Consider the following 19655-nt stretch of genomic DNA (forward strand, 5'->3'; position numbering starts at 1 on the left):
CAAAAGCCTTTATAGTTTGGTGGTTTGGTTTAGGGTACCTTGTTGGTCATTTTTTTTTTTAGCCTTCATTGTTAAATACACTTCTCAGTTGTGCCCTCAATAACTATAGTTGATTTTGTTACATCAGGTATGAAAGCATCATTGCCACTCTGTGTGAGAACTTAGACTCGCTGGATGAACCAGATGCTCGAGCAGCTATGATTTGGATTGTGGGAGAATATGCTGAGAGAATTGACAATGCAGATGAGTTACTGGAGAGCTTCCTGGAAGGTTTTCATGATGAAAGCACCCAGGTAAGTTCTCACCTGTGTCCTGTGTCAGATCTTTTGGGGGAAATTTTCAGGGAAAGTAAAGGTTGAGCACTTAGGGGTGTGTGTGTGTGTGTGTGTGTGTGTGTGTGTGTGTGTGTTGAGAATTGGTGACCTTTTCAATTGTGCTGATTTCTTATGGAGCAAATCTGCCTTAGACCAGTGGTTCTCAAACTTTAGTGAACCTAGAGTTTGTTAAAGCACAGGTTAGGTTGCTGGCCCCACCCTTGGAGTTTCTGACTCAGTGGGTCTGAGATGGGCTTAAGCATTCTCATTTCTTACCAGGTTCAGGGTGCTGCTGCTGCTAGTGGTCCAGAACCACACTTTAACAACTAATGGCTGAGAGCAGTAATTAGCACTTTTTAATTTTCTGTCACTGGAAGATGATGACCTATTCCTGTTCGTAATGGTTGTGGCTCATTCCAGCAGGTGTTTTCGCTTAGAGCTGTGGTGAGGGTTGGCATGTGCAGTTTGAAAAGATTCTCTGGATAGCTAGATTTCTTCCCATCTTCTGTCTCTCCTCTACCAAAATGGAGAGACCTGACCTTGGAACTGTGGGCACAGAGAAGCAGATAAATTATAAAACCCTTTTCCCCTGGCATTTGCACTCATTGCACATTGAAGGTCATGTATGTAATCCACCATAGTAATTTTAATAGACCTATACAAGGAACGCATACAAGCCTATAGCTTTGTGTATGGTTCAGCAGCCCATATTTTTTTTTTACATTAAAAAAAATTGTTTTTATTTTTTTTTTTTTAATTTTTTTTTTCAACATTTTTATTTATTTTTGGGACAGAGAGAGACAGAGCATGAACAGGGGAGGGGCAGAGAGAGAGGGAGACACAGAATCGGAAACAGGCTCCAGGCTCCGAGCCATCAGCCCAGAGCCTGACGCGGGGCTCGAACTCACGGACCGCGAGATCGTGACCTGGCTGAAGTCGGACGCTTAACCGACTGCGCCACCCAGGCGCCCCCAAAAAAATTGTTTTTAATGTTTATTTATTTTTGAGAGAGAGAAACAGTGTGAGTGAGGGAGGGGCAGAGAGATGGGGAGACAGTCTGAAGCAGGCTCCAGGCTCTGAGCTGGCAGCACAGAGCCTGACACGGGGCTCCAACTCATGGACCACAAGATCATGACCAGAGCTTAACCAACTGAGCCACCGTGGCACCCTTCAGTAGCCCATTTTTAATTAGCTGTGATCTGGCATAGTTTTACTGTTTTTTGGCTCTTGCCCTAGTATGACAGATAATTCCCTAATTTCTCCCCAAGTTGTATCTTTTGGTGGAAATGAATATAAAGGATTTAATAAATAAGCAATTTTTTGTGCCAAAAATGCAATTTAGGGACAAGAGGCTAGTGAGTTTGGGTTGTTGTTGTTTTAATTAATTTATTTTTGAGAGAGAGAGAGAGTGAGCAGGGAGAGGGGCAGAGAGAGAGAGGGAAGAGAGAACCCCAAGTAGGCTCTGTACTGCCAGTGTGGAGCCTGATGCTGGGCTCAAATTCACAAACCTTGAGATCATGACCTGAGCCAAAACCAAGAGTCTGATGCTCCACTGGCTGAGCCACCCAGGCTTAGAAAGACCAGGTAGTAATTCGTAGATGGGTAAGCACTACTTTGGAAATAATGGTAGGGAGTAATGTAAATGCTTTTCACTTTATCTGTTAAATTGCATCCCCATAGGTGCAGCTCACTCTGCTTACTGCCATAGTGAAGCTGTTTCTCAAGAAACCATCAGAAACACAGGAGCTGGTACAGCAAGTCTTGAGTTTGGCAACACAGGTATGAAATCTAGAAAAAGCATGGGTTTGATTTGTCTGCTTTTATATTGAGGAAATCATGAAACTCTGGGAAGATTCAATTGGGGGGATTTGTTTATTTATTTTTACTTATTTATTCATTTATTATTTTAAGTACGCCCTATGCCCAAGTTGGGGCTTGAACTCACAACCCCAAGGTCAAGAGTCACATGCCCCACCGACTAAGCCAGTGTGGCACCCCTCATTTGGGAAGATTTTAATTGGAAAGGGCGCAGTCTTTAGATCCTGTTAAAATATAAAAATAGTGCCTCTTATACATATAACATCGAATTGTAGTTCGGTGGCTTTTAAATGAACTGGCTCCAGTTTCTGTTGAACTTAGATGGGCTTAACTTAGATATTTTACTTTTAACGAATGACCTACAGTGTGAAAATGACATTGAGTCTCACAGTACTGGGTGACTCACTTAAGTCTCACTCCTTCTAGGTGACTTAATTTCACCTTCTAAATGAAAGTACAATGATTTAATATTGGTAAATGCCTCAACGAAGGTCTCCGATATTGTTCTTTCTACCTTCTAGAATTGATTGCCTTCCTCTTTAAGTAATTTTAAAGTGCTTATGCTGCCTCCTTAATTATTCGATATTTTTGGTCCTCCCTAGGATGAGTTCTGATTTCAGAAATGTGGCAACTGGAGGCCACAGATTTATTGTCACCATTTTAGGTCCACAGAAATCAAAACAATTATTTTATCTACTGTAACTAGTATAGCAATTCATCATAATTTCGTTATGTTCTTAATTGAATTTGAGAACTAGCTGGCTATAGCAGGCCGTCAGAAGAAGTTCAGGTGTGTGTCGACACATGGAATCGGATTTAGATACTCAGTTTACCATTTTTCTTATTCATCTCTGTATAGTGGTAGATAATCAAAATTTGAAATCTTTTCATAGTACTTTTATCTGTTATCTTTCCTATTATTAATTTTACATCCTTTAATATATATTTGTAAGCATTCTTTAAAATGTTTCTTTAAAAAAAAATTCCCGGGGCGCCTGGGTGGCGCAGTCGGTTAAGCGTCCGACTTCAGCCAGGTCACGATCTCGCGGTCCGTGAGTTCGAGCCCCGCGTCGGGCTCTGGGCTGATGGCTCAGAGCCTGGAGCCTGTTTCCGATTCTGTGTCTCCCTCTCTCTCTGCCCCTCCCCCGTTCATGCTCTGTCTCTCTCTGTCCCAAAAATAAATAAAAAACGTTGAAAAAAAAAATTAAAAAAAAAAAAATTCCCTTTTAAACATCTTCCTTTGCCTGAAGCAAAGCAATTTCTATAACCATCAAGGCAGTGGCTATTTAATACCTGTATTGAATTGAGCATTCTAGACTTTTTTTTTTTAATTTTTTAATCTTTATTTTTGAGAGAGAGAAATAGAAAGCGTGAATGGGAGAGGGGCAGACAGAGAGAGAGAGAGAGGGAAACACAGAAGCTAAAGCAGGGTCCAGGCTCTAAGGTGTCAGCACAGAGCCCGATGCAGGGCTACAACTCAAGGATGTCAAGATCACGACCTGAGCCAAAGTCAGCCACTTAGCCAACAAAGCCACCCCAGTGCCCGAGCCTTCTAGAATTCTTAGTGTAGACCCTTGATCACCCATTTGTATCTGTGTTAAGGTGGATTTACAACAAGTTTCTAAAGAGAATTTGGGCCTTGCTCTCTCCCTGCTTATCTCTAGATACGGATAGTCTTAAAATCAAGCAAGTGTCCTTGGTAGGTTCCATTGTAGTCACCAGTTCTCAACCCTATCTCCATCTCCATGGTCTGTTGAAGGCCTATGGGTCTGTATTTCAAAGGCGTCACAAGAGAGCTGTATTTTGGATTCTTGTCAGATTATCTCCTGTTATTTATCAAAATTTGCCTGAGATAAAGTGTTTAGGGAGGATTGCTTAAATAATACAAGGACTCTCTGTTCTTACAGATAAAATTTGCCACTGAATCAAGCCAGACTGGTAGAGAGCTGGGTATCTAGACTGCATTGTACCTGACCCTTAATTAAGTTACATTTACTAAATTATACCGATGCATTCATCTAATAGTAGGGTTGTCATGAGAAACTATCCTATTTGGATCTGTTGTCAAAGTCATTTGTTATTCCATTATATGTTTTTTTTTCTTTATGAGGTTCCATCAAACAAATTCCTAACCAGTTTTGGATTCTCCTAAGCATTGGTAGGTATGTAGTTAACTGACCCTCTGAATGGCTTATGTAACTAGATTTCATGCTCATATGAGTTGGAAACTTTAGAGTCAAATTTAAGGATCTCTTGTAGAAAATGTGTAGGTCATTGTGGCATGCCTTTTTCTGTTTCTAGTTCTGATTTATGCTCTCTAGTCCTGGATGCATTTTTGTAAGCTTTGCTAAGTCCTTTTCTGGGACTAGGGCAGGGTATAAGTAGACCATCAGATATTCCTGATTGAGACTTTTTGTACAAGGACTAGTATAAAATATTTAATAATAACCATTTTTGTTGTGCTTACTATGTACCAGGCATTCTTGTAAGGACTTTACACGTTAATTTAATCTCAGTAATGGTTGATACTGTTATTATTCCTATTTTATGGATGAGGAAACTGAGACATAGGCCCAGTTAGTATGTGGCAGAGTGAGGAGTCAAACCCAGGTAGCCTGGCTCCAGAGTCTTTGCTGTTATCTATCATGCTGTGCTGCTTCTCTAGCCTGAAGGTCAGGGATGACTTTGAGACTGCGTACTCCTTGCTTTCCCTCTCTGAAGCACTATTGTGCATAAACCAGTACATGCAAGCGAACTTAGTGGTTTTAAGATCATTGTAGGTGATTATTTCATATTTGGTTGTAAATAATTATTAAGCAGTTTTTCTAGCCAACCCTTTTCTGTCCAGTTAATGAGATCTGAGGAGTTACCATAAAAGAAGAGCACATTGGTATATAAGTCTTTTCCACTGTATGTTTTTTTCTCTGTTTTGTGCCCCCCACCCCTACCCTCCAAGTTTGTGAAATACGAACCTAATAACTTGTTAGGTACCAATATTAGGAACCTAATAACTTATTAGGTACCAATTTCAGTTGAGGGCAGTGTGATCTGCTAAGTTGTGTTAATTAAGTTTATTTATTTTTAATTTTTTTTTAAGTTGATTTATTTTGAGAGAAGGACAAAGCCTGAGTCCGGGAGGGACAGAGACAGAGGGGGTGAGAGAGAATCCCAGGCAGGCTCTGCACTTCTAGTGCAGAGCCTGATGCTGGGATTGAACTCACAAAACTTGAGATCATGATCTGAGCCGAAGTCAGATGCTTAAACAACTGAGCCACCCAAGCATCCCTAAGTTGTGTTCATTTGAATTGGGTGATGGGAGTTCTATTTCTGCTACATCCCTGGTTCGAGACATGCCTGAGCAAATTTCTTTTTAATACTGTTCCTTTCCCATTTCAACAATAGAGTTAATTAATACTGGGTTTTTTTGTGTGTTTTTTTTTAACCTGTGCTGATAATTCAGTGAAGTAATGTGAAATATTTATGCTTCTAGCTTTGTTTTTATTAAATAAAAACACTTTTTATGTTAATTTTTGAGAGAGAGAGAGGCAGAGTGCAAGTGGGGAGGGAGCAGAGAGAGGGAGACACAGAATTCGAAACAGGCTCCAGGCTCTGAGCTGTTAGCACAGAGCCCGATGTGGGGCTCGAACTCAAGAACCATGAGATCCGAAGCCGGCCGAAGTCAGCCTCTCAATCGACTGAGCCACCCAGGTGCCTCTGTGCTTCTAACTTTAAATAAAATGGTAGTTAATTAGAAATATTATTACAGGAAAAGGAAATGAACCCTTGAATCCAAGGCTTCATTTCAAAGGTTTGTCTTCTCTGCTTTGGTAGTTATAGAGCAATCAGTTAAGAATACACACGGAAGTGTCCAGACTTTAATAATTACCCTGTATAGTCTGTTCAAGAAAAATTAAGATGAAGACTTCTCTATGAGCTAGAGAACACCATCATCAAAATCACCTGTGCTGCTTGCTGGAAATGTAAATTCCTGGGCCTGATCCTGACATAATGAAAATTTCTGTGATGTGGCCCTAGAATCTGCCACTGAGTGACTTTCCTGGTATGTTATAATGTTGATGCATAGTACAGTTTACTGTTTTCGAGCATGCCTGGTAATTATTTTGGAAGCTCTTAAATTTTTAGAAATGTACTATTTTCCCAGATCCTGGCCAGGAACTAGGGGGGCTAACAGAAAAGCAGATCCAAAACCAAATTTTCCGAATCACCAAACATGGAATGGCACCTTAAAATCATAAAAAGTTTCGATTTTAATGTCACATGTCTTGACTGGGCCTGATTTTTTGTGGCCTCCATATAAATAGTGAGGCAGTGTTGACCAGCTTACAGTAAGCCTAACAAATCAGCCCTCAGAATAGCGACGTTCGAACAGTGAAGATCCTTGCCTGTTCTTTAGCTTCAGGCTTTGGAAAATTTGCACTCATTTCTCACAGGACCATATTTTTTATTTTTTTTTAAATTTTTTTTTCAACGTTTTATTTTATTTTTGGGACAGAGAGAGACAGAGCATGAACGGGGGAGGGCCAGAGAGAGAGGGAGACACAGAATCGGAAACAGGCTCCAGGCTCTGAGCCATCAGCCCAGAGCCTGACGCGGGGCTCGAACTCAGGGACCGCGAGATCGTGACCTGGCTGAAGTCGGACGCTTAACCGACTGCGCCACCCAGGTGCCCCAGGACCATATTTTTAAAGTGTGTGTCTATAAAGATTTATGGTGCATATACACTTTAATCCAGGGATTCTATATGTAGCATTTTGCCTTATTGCCGTGTTTTGAATTTGTGGAGTATAGGGGGACTCCAAACTTCTATCATAGATGTACATAGTTTTGTGAATCCCCACAGGAATTAATTAATTAATTAATTAATTAATTAATTTTGCATTTGGTTAAGTATGTACATAATGGAAAAGAGAAATAATTTGAAGTAAAAAGTAGTCAGTTTTCATCCATACATTATTAAATTGTATTATAGTTTAATACCTCAACAATATTACTAATCTATGAAGACAGAAGACTGAATTTTCCTGGGCAAGTGATGTGCAGTATTCATTTTAATTGTGTATAATAAAAAGCATAATTAGTATACAAATTTTAAATGGTGTGCTTTGGGGATTGAATATATAAATTAAGATTTAACTTTTATGTATCAACAAAAGCTGGGGTGGGGATTGCTTTCCTGACCTGATACGTCAAAAAACTGGTAGTCTATTCTTTTAAAAAATCAACTTGTTTTGGGTGCCTGGGTGGTTCAGTCAGTTAAAGCGTCAGACTTCAGCTCAAGTCATGATCTCACAGTTCGGTTCGTGCGTTCAAGCCTCACATCAGGCTCTCTGCTGTCAGTGGGGAGCCTGCTTTGGATCTTCTGTCTATTTCTCTGCCCCTCCCCAGCTCATGCGCGTGTGGGCACTCTCTCTTAAAAATAAACATTAAAAAAAGTCAACTTACGTTTTGTGATGTTCAAACTTTGTTTCCAAGTAAAATAAGTAAGATTTCAGCCTATTTATAAACCAATTACCGGACTTCTCAAAAACAAAACAACTTATGTAAATTGAATATTATCACTGTTTCCCTTTTTTAACCCTGGCATTTCAAACACTACAAACATTTTTATATGCTATGTAACACAACCTATGAATGTGATCAAGATTCTTTTGAGTTATATTTACCATTTTGATATTCTGTTAACTAACTTGCCGTATTGCAGTGTTCCTTATGCTTTTTAAAATTTTTATTTGAGAGTGAGTGGGCGGGGGAGGGGCAGAGAGAGGGAGACACAGAATCTGAAGCAGGCTCCAGGCTCTGAGCTATTAGCACAGAGGCCAGTGTGGGGCTCAAACTCAAGAACCATGAGATCATGACCTGACCCAAAGTCGGACGCTTAACCAGCTGAGCCACCCAGGGGCGCACCCTTATGCTTTCTTGTTTTTAACCAGTGGTCCACTGTGGGCACAAATTAAACAATACATGACTAAGAAAAACCATAGGAAACCATGTAGTCAAAACCATCGGGGTCACTGCTAGTGTTTATTAAGCTGGGTGTTAAGTGCCTTAAGTGGCTAACTCATGAACCAATTTATCTGCTTACTTAGAAACTCACATGGAAGCCCTCAAATTGGCCTACTTTTGAAGAAAATATTTTTGTATGTGTATTTTAAATGCAGATACTGAAACAGCGACTTACTGTTGTGGCACTAAAACAGCTGGAATGCCATCATATAGACATACTCTGAGAGGTAGATACCAGGATATTTATCGCTACTTTGTGATGTTCACATAAATTAATGCATGAATGGCAGGAAGGAGGGAGAAAGAGGCAACAACCTAAATGTCCATTGATAGGGCACTAGTAAATAATGTTGCAGTGCTGTATATACTGGGGAAGTTTGCAGGTGTATATGCCAGTGTGGAAAATACCTTGCAGAGGAGTATATATAATGTGAAATTGGTTTTATATAAAATGGATATATGTATGCTTAGGAGCTCTCTGGAAGGACACATAACCACACTGTTAAAATGGCTATTCTGGGGATGTAAAGTGGGGAAGGGTTGGATGTTTGGGGAGATTTAAAATTTTTATTTATTTTTATTAAAATATATACATATGTTTAAAGATTTTGTCCTTAACACACAAAAAAATTATTTTTTTAAAGATTTTGTTTTTACACACTTAGTGTGGGGCTTGAATGCACAACCCCGTCATCAAGAGTCATGTGCTCTACCAACTGAGTCAGTCAGGTGCCCCAGAGACTTATTTTTATATTACGAACTTTTTTTTTTTTTTTTTTTGAGAGAGCAAGCATGAGTAGGGAAAAGGGGCAGAGGGAGAGAGAGAGAGAATCCCAAGCAGGCTTCATACCTCGTGGGGAGCCTGACAGGGGGTTCAATCCCTTGACCCTGGGATTATGACCTGAGCAGAAATCGAGAGTCAGACACTCAACTGGCAGCTACCCAGGCACTCCGATATGTTACAAACTTCTAATTGTGATATAGCATTGATGAATTTTTTTTTAGCCATGAGTATGAATAAAAATTATTTTAAAACTACCACAGAAAAAACAAGACCACTAAATTAAAAGGTCACCCCTTTGGGAAATGTTTAGTTCCACACTCTCCTGAACAGTCATTTATTATTTTAGATAGTAGTACCTCTCATACTATATTGTAATAATTAGTATTCTGGACTTGTTAAAGTCAGGCACTATGTGTCTTATCTCTTTATTTCCAGGGCCTAGCCAGTGTCTCCATAGGAGATACTTAATAAATATTTGAATGAAGAAAGAAGGTATGGGTGAAATATTTTTAAAATCTATTTCATGAATAATCCTGCTGATGTTTATAGCAGTTAAAAAACATTTTTTGGGGAGGCACCCGAGTGGCTCAGTCGGTTAAGTGTCCCAACTTTGGCTCAGGTCATGATATCATGGTTCGTGAGTTCGAGCCCTGCATCAGGCTCTGTGCTGACAGCTCAGAGCCTGGAGCCTGCTTCGGGTTCTGTGTCTCCCTCCCCCTCTATCTCTGCCCCTCCCCTGCTCACACGCATGTACTGTTGCTCACTCTCTCAAAAATAAACATTAAAAACTTTTTTTTAAAAGAATTATTTTGATGTTCCAAGGCTGTCTCAAGGAGTTAATTTCTATCAAATTAAACTTTTATTTTCCATTTCCCATCTTCCCTTGAAATTTAGTCTTAGAACTAACCCATCTCGATTTATATTTAAATTCTTTGGGACATTAGAGATTACAGAATTATGACTGTATTAAAACTGTGTTGAGTTTAAATATCTTAACAGCCAACTTTATAAATCACTACAGCATTGCCTTAATATAAATCTAACAGGTTGGGTTTCTGTATGGAGAAAACTTCCATTTAAACCTTCTTGCCCTTGCCTTTCATTAGGATTCTGATAATCCTGACCTTCGAGACCGGGGCTATATTTATTGGCGCCTTCTCTCAACGGACCCTGTCACAGCCAAAGAGGTAGTCTTGTCTGAGAAGCCACTGATCTCTGAGGAGACAGATCTTATTGAGCCAACTCTGCTGGATGAGCTAATATGCCACATTGGATCTTTGGCCTCGGTATACCATAAGCCTCCCAATGCTTTTGTGGAAGGAAGTCATGGAATCCATCGCAAACACTTGCCAATACATCATGGGAGGTAAGCAGGTGAACTAGGTTTTGAGTGAGAAGTAACTCTTATAGACAGAGTTGGTCTTCCTCCTGTTGTTATAGCCTAGAAAAGAACTTGGTATGCATTTTGCAAACTTACTATAATGCCCTGGGGTCTCCATCTGAATACCAGTGACCACATACATAATAGGTGAAGGGCTCTTCTGTATTCTAATTTGGGAAGTAGGTAAGATAACAGCTTTAGAAAATGATGAAGACTTTTTTTTTTTTTAACTTTTTAGTTTATTTATTTTGAGAGAGAGACATGAGTGGGAGACATAAGCATGAGTGGGAGAGGGTAGAGACAGAGGGAGAAAGAGAGAGAGAGAATCCCAAGCAGGTTCCGCACTGTCAGCAGAGAGTCCAATGTGGGGTCCGAACTCACGAAAAACTGCGAGATATGACCTGAGCCCAAATCAAGAGGTGGGCTCTTAACCAACTGAGCCACCCAGGGTCCCCATTGGTGAAGACCTTCTAAACTGATAAATTTGAAAGTTGTTTATGTCCCCAGATGAGGCTAGAAATCTTTTCAGGGCTGAAAATTTGGAAAAAAAGACTATATGTACCTTTAGCTATCTTATTGCTTTAGTGTAACTTTGGTAGAAGCCTATGGATAAAGTTAGCAGATACTGCTTTTGTGCTATAAAGCTATTAGTGAAATAATATTTACAGGATTGTTTTATAAGAGCAGCCTAGATTCCTTCCTTCTACTGGCTTTGGGCTCTGTTCTTTTTCTGGCTCCTTAAGGTATAAGGTTAGGTTTGGGATTTTTCTTGCTTCTTGGGGTAGGCCTATACAGCTATAATCTTCCCTGTTAGAACAGCTTTTGCTGCATCCGCAAGATTTTGGTATGCAAAATGAAAACAACTGTGTTTTCATTTTCATTTGTCACCTTGTTTTTGATTTCCTTTTTGATTACTTGGTTAACCCATTCATTGTTTAGGAGCATGTTATTTAGCCTCCATGTTATTTATGTTCTTTTCCAGCTTTTTTTCTTGTGATTGATTTCTAGTTTCATACCATTGTGGTCAGAAAAGATGCATATGATTTCAGTTTTTTTGAATTTAGGCCTAACGTGATATATTCTGGAGAACACTTGACAAAAATGTGTATTCTGCTGTTTTGGTATATTCTGAATGGAATGTTCTGCAAATATCTGTTAAAAAGCATTCAGTCTAAAAAAGAGGTTAGAGGGGCGCCTGGGTGGCGCAGTCGGTTAAGCATCCGACTTCAGCCAGATCACGATCTCGCGGTCCGTGAGTTCGAGCCCCGCGTCAGGCTCTGGGCTGATGGCTCGGAGCCTGGAGCCTGTTTCCGATTCTGTGTCTCCCTCTCTCTCTGCCCCTCCCCCGTTCATGCTCTGTCTCTCTCTGTCCCAAAAATAAATAAAAACGTTGAAAAAAAAAATTAAAAAAAAAAAAAAAAAAGAGGTTAGAGTGGGAGAGAGCCAAAGCATAAGAGACTCTTAAAAACTGATAACAAACTGAGGGTTGATGGGGGGTGGGAGGTAATGGGTATTGACGAGGGCATCTTTTGGGATGAGCGCTGGGTGTTGTATAGAAACCAATTTGACAATAAATTTCATATACTAAAAAAAAAAAAAAAAAAAAAAAAAAAAAAGCATTCGGTCCTATGTGTCATTCAAAGCTCCTGATTGATTTTCTACCTGGATGATATATCCACTGATGTAAGCAGGGTGTTGTAACTTGCTATTATTGAACTACTGTCAGTTTCTTCCTTAATGTGTGTTAATAGTTGCTTTATGTATTTAGGTGCTGCCACGTTGGGTGCATAAATATTTACAATTGTAATATCCTCTTGTTGGGTAGTTTCCTTTATCATTAGCCAGTGCCCATTTTTGTCTCTTGTCATGATCTTTGTTTTAATGTCTATTTTGTCCATTGTAAGTATTGCTACCCCATCTTTATTTTTGCTTCCATTTGCATGGTAAATGTTTTTGCATCCCTTCATTTTCAGGCTGCACATCTTTAGGTCTGAAGTGAGTCCCTTATGGGCAGCATATAGGTGTCTCTTGCTTTTTTTGTCCTTTCAGTCACCCTGTGTTGTTTTGATTAGAGCATTTAGACAGAGTTGGATGCAGCAGTGCTGTTCTAAGAGGGAAAATTATAGCAATACCTTCCTGAGACTTAACTCAGGAAGCAAGTAAAATCTCTACCTAACCTTACACCTAAATGAGCTAGGAAAAAAAAAAAGCACAAAGCTGGTAGAAGGAAGGAAATAGTAAAGATTAGAGCAAAAAGAAATAGAGACTTAAAAAAAAACAACAACCAAAAAAGAATCGATCCAGGAAACTAGGAGATGGTTGTTTGAAAAAATCAGTAAAATCAATAAACCTTCAGTCAGACTCATCAAGAAAAGGAAGAGAAAGGACTCAAATCAGGAAGGAAGGAGAAATAACTGACACCACAGAAATAAAAAGCATTAGAAGAGAATAGTATGAAAAATTATATGCCAACAAATTAGACAATCTAGAAGAAATGTATTAGTTCCTAGAAACCTGTAACCTTCCAAAACTGAATGAGGAAGAAATAAAAAATTTAAACAGACCCCTTACTAGCAATGAAATTGAAACAGTAATCAAAAAATTCCCAACAAACAAAAATTCAGAACCAGATGGATTCACAGGTGAATTCTGCCAAATAGTTAATACTTATTCTTCTTAAACTATTCCAAAAAATAGAAGAAAAAGGAAAGTTTCCAAATTTGTTCTATAAGGCTAGCATTACCCTGATACCAAAACCAGAAGAAGACACTACAAAAAAAGAAAACTACAGGTCAGTATCTCTGATGAACATAGATGTAGACATCCTCAACAACCTACTAACAAACTGAATCCAACAATACATTAAAAAATGATTCATCTTGATCAAGCGGGAATTTTTCCAGGGATGCAAGGATAGTTCAGTATTTGTGAATACTGAATACAAATGAATTAACATAATGCATCACATTAACAAGAAAAAGGATAAAAACCATATGATCACCTCAGTAGATACAGAAGAAGCATTTGACAAGATACAATATCCATTCCTGATAAAAACTCTCAACAAAGTAGGTTTAGAGGGAACATACTTCAACATAAAGGCCATATATGAAAAACCTGTGGCTAACATCATACTCAGTGGTGAAAAACAAAGCTTTTCCTCTAAGATTAGGAACAAGACAAGGATATCCATTCTCTCCACTTTCCTGGGTACAGCAGTCAGACAAGAAAAAGAAATGAAAGGCATCCAAGTTAGGAAGAAGTAAAACTTTGAGTGTTTGCAACTGACATACTATATATAGAAAACACTAAAGACTCCACCAAAAAACTACTAGAATAAATGGACTCAGTAAAATTGTAGGATATAAAATTAATATATAGAAATCTGTTTCGTTTCTATACACTAATAAGTAAGTGGCAGAAAGTTAAATTAAGACAATATCATTTACAATTGTACCACACCATAATATACCTAGGCATAAACTTAACTAAGGAGGTGAAATACCTGTACTCTGGAAACTATAAAATGCTGATGAAAGAAATTAAGGACAGCAAAAACATGGGAAGATATTCCATGCCTTTGGATTGGAAGAACCCATGTTATTAAAATGTCCATACCACCCAAAGCAATCTACAGATTTAATGTAATCCCTATCAGGATACCAACTGCATTTTTCACAGAACTAGAACAAACAATCCTAAAATATGTATGGAACCACCAAAGACCCTGAATAGCCAAAGCAGTCTTGAAAAATAAGAACAAAGTTGGAGGTACACAATCCCATATTTCCAAATATACTACACAGCTGTAGTAATTGGATAGTGTGGCACTGGCGCAAAAATAGGCACATAGATCAATGGAACTGATTAGATGGTCCAGGAATAAACCCATGGTTTTGTGTTGGAAAACTGTATAGCTACATGCAAAAGAATGAAACGACCTCTTTCTTACACAAAAATAAACCCAAAATGGATTAAAGACCTAAATATGAGACCTGAAACCATAAAATTCCTAGAAGAAAACATAGGCAGTAATTTCTGTGACCGAAGGAAACATTTTTCTAGATCTGTCTCCTCAGGTGAGGGAAACAGAAGCAAAATTAAACCATGGGGACTACACCAAAATAAAAGTCTTCTGGACAGCAAAGGAAACCATCAACAAAACAAAAAGGGAACCTACTAAATGCGAGAAGATATTTGCAAATGATATATCCAATAAGGGGTTAATATCCAAAGTATATAAAGAACTTACACAACTCAACAGCAAAAAACACAATCCAATTTAAAAATAGACACAGGACTTAAATAGACATTTCTACAAAGAAAAGATGGCCAACAAACACATGAAAAGATGCTCAACTTCACTAATTAGAGAAATGTGAATTAAAACCACAGTGAGAGGGGCACCCGGGTGGCTCAGTCAGTTAAACTTCCTGCTCTTGATTTCGGCTCAGGTCGTTATCTCACAGTTTGTGAGATTGAGCCCCACATTGAGCTCCATGCTAACAGCATGGAGCCTACTTGGGATTCTCTGTCTCTGTCTCTCTCTCTCTCTCTCTCAAAATAATATTTAAAAAAATAATAAAACTACAATGAGATATTACTATATACCTTTCAGAATGGCTAAAATCAAAAACGTAAGAAATAACAAGTGTTGGTAGGATGTGGAGAAAAAGGAAATCTTGTGCATTGTTGGTGGGGATGCATACTGGTGCAGCCACTGTGGAAAACAGTGTGGAGGCTCCCCAGAAAGTTAATAGAATTACCATATGATCCATTAATTCCCTATTGGGTATTTACCGAAAGAAAACGAAAACAGTAATTCGAAAAGACACATGCACCCCTGTGTTTATTGCAGCATTATTTACAATAGCCATGAGCAACCTAAGTGTCCATCTATAGATGAATGGATAAAGAAGATGTGGTATATATACACTATGGAATAATATTCAGCCATAAAAAAAGAATGAAATCTTGCAATTTGCAACAATATGGATGGACCTAGAAGGTATAATGCTAAGTAAAATAAATCACTCAGAGAAAGACAAATACCAATGATTTCACTCATATATGGAATTTAAGGAGCCAAACAAATGAACAAACCAAAAAGAAACAAGGAACAGACTCTTCTTTTTTTTTTTTTTTAACATTTATTTATTTTTGGGAGACTGAGAAAGAGAGCATGAACAGGGGAGAGGCAGACACAGAATCTGAAGCAGGCTCCAGGCTCTCAGTTGTCAGCACAGAGCCCAACACGGGGCTCGAACCCACAAACCATGAAACCATGACCTGAGCCAAAGTCCGATTCTTAACCAACTGAGCCACTCAGGTGCCCAGAACAGACTCTTAAATATAGAGAATAATCTGGTGATTGCCAGAGGGGTGGTGGGTGGGGGGATGGGCAAAATAAAAATATACTTGATGAGCAATGGATTAATGTATAGAGTTGTTGAATCATTATATTGTACACCTAAAACTAATACAACACTGTATGTTAATTACGCTTGAATTAAAAGAATAATAATAGCCTAGATTCAGTGTAGACAGTTTCTCAGTTACCTGTACTCTTTTTTGCCAAATTGATCGTAATATCAAGGGAATTCTATTATGAACAGGTTCTCTGGTAGCATGGAACTCTTTCTTGCTTTTTACTGATCTCAAAATTTTAATTTTAATTTAATAAATTTAATAAACTCTTAGAATGGGTATCTTGGAATTTTTTCAGAATCTCTTTCCTTCCTTAATCATAATAAACCTTAAATCTAAGTTTGAAACCAGATTGACTAAAGTGATTAATGTGTGTCTTGTACCATTTTCTAATACATATTGTTGTTTAAGTGGTTCAGAGTAGCCAGAGTGTAGGATTTATTGTTTTACAAATTAGCGTAGTCAACATTTTCAGCTCTGTTTAAACAGGCTGTGCGCACAGATAAACAAAAAGGAAAGGTCAACATCCAAGCAAATCTTTAATTAATATTCATTAGTCTTTGCTTGAGTTGACTCTTTGGTTTTAGGGCAGGTGCTATGATTTTCACCCAGAGGAGCTGTAGCTTCCTAAGGATTAGGCCTTGTAACAGTAGGGTGTTTTGCCTGTAGGCAAATATATTTAACCTTCTCTAGATGTGATCATTTGACTTTTAAGTTCATCCATCTCATCCGTCTCCTAGTCTGTTCTTTAATTTTGGGTAATAAATAGGGATTTTGTTTTTAACTTGCCTCTGTAACCATATTTATATGCCATTTAAATTACCTGTCTCCTGATAACTTAAAAAAAATTTTTTTTTAATGTTTTTATTTATTTTTGAAGGAGAGAGACAGCATGAGCAGGGGAGGAGCAGAGAGAGAAGGAGACACAGAATCCGAAGCAGTCTCCAGCTCTGAGCTGTCAGCACAGAACCTGATGCGGGGCTCTACCTCATGAACTCATGAACTGTGAGATCATGACCTGAGCCAAAGTCGGATGCTTAACCGACTGAGCCACCCAGGGGCCCCTCTCCTGATAACTTTTGACCCTTGGATGGGGAAAGTGAAACAAATCAAGAAATAAAAACAACCCTTTCTAGAACACAAGAACCAATATTTAAACCATAAAAAGGAACACAATCTCTTACATAAGGTCTTTATCTGATTAATAGTCTTTAATTTGTTACCTTCACAATTCCTTATGTGGTTGCTTTTTAGGTAATTTTTTTTGTCCATTTGTGCTTGTATTGTTTTTTTTTTAAAGGAAACACAAATGCATAAAAATCCCTTTTGAAATAAATAGGGATGATATAGGGCGCCTGGGTGGTTTAGTTGGTTGAGCGTCTGACTTTGGTTCAGGTCATGATCTCATGGTTCTTGAGTTTGAGCCCTGCATCGGGCTCTGTGCTGACAGCTCAGGGCCTGGAGCCTGCTTCAAGTCCTATTTCTCCCTCTCTCTGCCCCTCCCTCACTCACACTTCACCTGTCTCTCTCTCTTTCAAAAATAAATAAACATTAAAAACATTTTTTTAAATAGGGATGATATATTGCTGCAAATGGCATATCCATAATAGTACTGACATTACCTAGCTCTCTTCTGCATCACGCAGTTAAGAAGTGATATGCCTCTGACATGAAATACAGCTACACTGTAAAACCTTATCCTGCCTCTTCTAGAGATCTAAAAATGGTTACTAAACTAAATCTTTTAAAATCACTTGGAAAAGGGAAAAGTGCTTTTGAGTTGGGTATTGCTTATTAAACTTGGCTTCTCAGGGCTGTGGGAGAGATGTGAGATGGTAAATAGTAGTCTAATTTAGAAAAATCTCACCTTAAAAAATATTGCTTTGGTGACAGTTAAGCAGTTATTTCCCAGGAGTTCATGATGGGAAACATTTTCACGTTTATTTTCTTGTGTTTGTCATTTAGAATGCATAATGATTTACCATTTTCTTGTAGAAACCATAGGAGTGTTTACTTCTTTTCATCTAATGCACTTTACCTTCTCATGGAAGGAATTTATGTGCGTTGTTACCTATTCTGCCTTCTATTTAGAGGTACTGATAATATGACAGAACACTTCTTAAATGGCACATGTCATAAGATGATAGAATTTCATGTTCAGAAATATATTTTATAGAGATTTCGTATATTTCTTGGCAGGTGTATATGAAATCGCTTCCCTTTTTGACTTCCTTATTAATTTTTGGCTATTTTTGCCTCTCTTCCCCCAGTCTAGATACTTTTTATCTTGGCTTCCTTGACACTTTTTGCTCCTAAGTCATCTTTCTTAGATTGGTTTTCTGTATTTTATCTTTGCCATTCTGTGTTCATTCTTTTCTCTGATTATTAATCTTGATGGTGTTGCAAGACTCATTCTGAACCTTCTCTGTTTGTGCTTCTCTTTATTCCTTTAGGAAACTGATCTAAACGTAGGTACCGCTGATCTATTTACAAGGCTTTACGGTTTACACCATGTTTTCATTTCATCCTCCCTAAAATAGATCCTTGTGTTTTGATGACATTGTTATCATTTTATTGATGAGGAAAGTTTGTCTCAGAGAAGTTGTCACTTGCCCAAGATCACACAGCTGGTAATTATTGGAGCCAATACTTGATCTTCGTCTTCTTAATCTAGACCATCTACTCTTTACACCACATCCCGTGGTACTCTCTTACAGTCTCTTCTCCTAAGCTGTCTGTTAGACTTCTTGACTTATTTTTCTTACTTGAAACTTAACAATGGAACCACATTTATATTTCCCATCATCCCTTCAGATTTCTCTGTAATTATGAGGAACATCACTAGTTTTTTGCTTCTTAGTTTTTGTTTATTCTCCAAATTTGATTATTCATTCTTCAAGAATGAAGAATGCAAGGTAGGGTGGTATAGCAAACTCATGTCTCCTTGTCCCTCAGCCTCCACAGTTACCACTGTATTGCCAATCTTGTTTCATGCATTACCCCCACAATTTTTTATTTTTTGAGGGAGCTGGAGTATTTTAAGTCAAATTCCAGACCTCCTATCATTTCACCCGTAAGTACATGACTGGTAGCTCCAATAGATAAGGATTTTTTTTTAATGACAATAAATTATCAAGCCTCACAAAGTACAATTAATATTGAATAAGCAGTCTGAACTACTTTCAGACTTTCTTAATTATAATTCTCTATTGTCTTTTAAAATTTATCTAGGATTGACTTTATTGTTCCCTTAAATGTTTGGAAGAATTCACAGTGAAACCATCTCAGCCTAGAATTTTCTTCCTGGGATTTTCCCCACTTTTTAAATAGATAAATCATTTATAGTAATCTTAAAAAAAATTTTTTTTAATGTTTATTTTGAGAGAGAGAGAGAGAGAGCATGCAATTGGGGGAGGGGCAGAGAGAGAGGGAGACACAGAATCCAAAACAGTTTCCAGGCTCTGAGCCGTCAACACAGAGCCTGATGCGGGTTCGAACTCATGAACCATGAGATCATGACCTGAGCTGAAGTTGGGCACTTTACCGACTGAGCCACTCGGGCACCCCTCATTTATAGTAATTTTAATGCTGTGCTAACCTTTAGTGTATAGCTCAACACATTTTTACATTTGTATACAATCATAACCACCACCCTGATAGATATTTCCAGCATCTTAGAAGATTTCTCATGCCCCTTTGCCATTAATACCCACTCTCCAGAGATAACCATTGTTTTAACTTATATCACTACAGTTTTGCTTCTTTTTTTTTTTTTAGGTTTATTTACTTTGAGAGCGAGAGACAGAGCAGGGCACAGAGAGCATCCCAAGCAGGCTCTGTGGTGTCAGCGTGGAGTCCGACACAGGACTCAAACTCATGAACCATGAGATCATGACATAAGCCGAAA

At 38.3% G+C, this 19655-nt stretch overlaps 1 protein-coding gene across 3 annotated transcripts in view; it reads left to right on the plus strand.

Moving 5' to 3' along the window:
- AP2B1 (adaptor related protein complex 2 subunit beta 1) overlaps positions 1-19655 on the plus strand; it is a 129357-nt gene that overhangs the window by 48055 nt on the left and 61647 nt on the right. For all 3 annotated transcript variants that reach the window (XM_030296903.2, XM_030296905.1, XM_030296904.1), the window contains exons 11-13: positions 128-293; positions 1995-2093; positions 10047-10306. In XM_030296903.2, the coding sequence (XP_030152763.1) occupies positions 128-293; positions 1995-2093; positions 10047-10306 (525 nt within the window). The remainder of the gene's footprint in view (positions 1-127; positions 294-1994; positions 2094-10046; positions 10307-19655) is intronic.

The sequence above is a fragment of the Lynx canadensis genome, chromosome E1, assembly GCF_007474595.2.
Source record: "Lynx canadensis isolate LIC74 chromosome E1, mLynCan4.pri.v2, whole genome shotgun sequence".
NCBI classification, from domain to species: Eukaryota; Metazoa; Chordata; class Mammalia; order Carnivora; family Felidae; genus Lynx; species Lynx canadensis.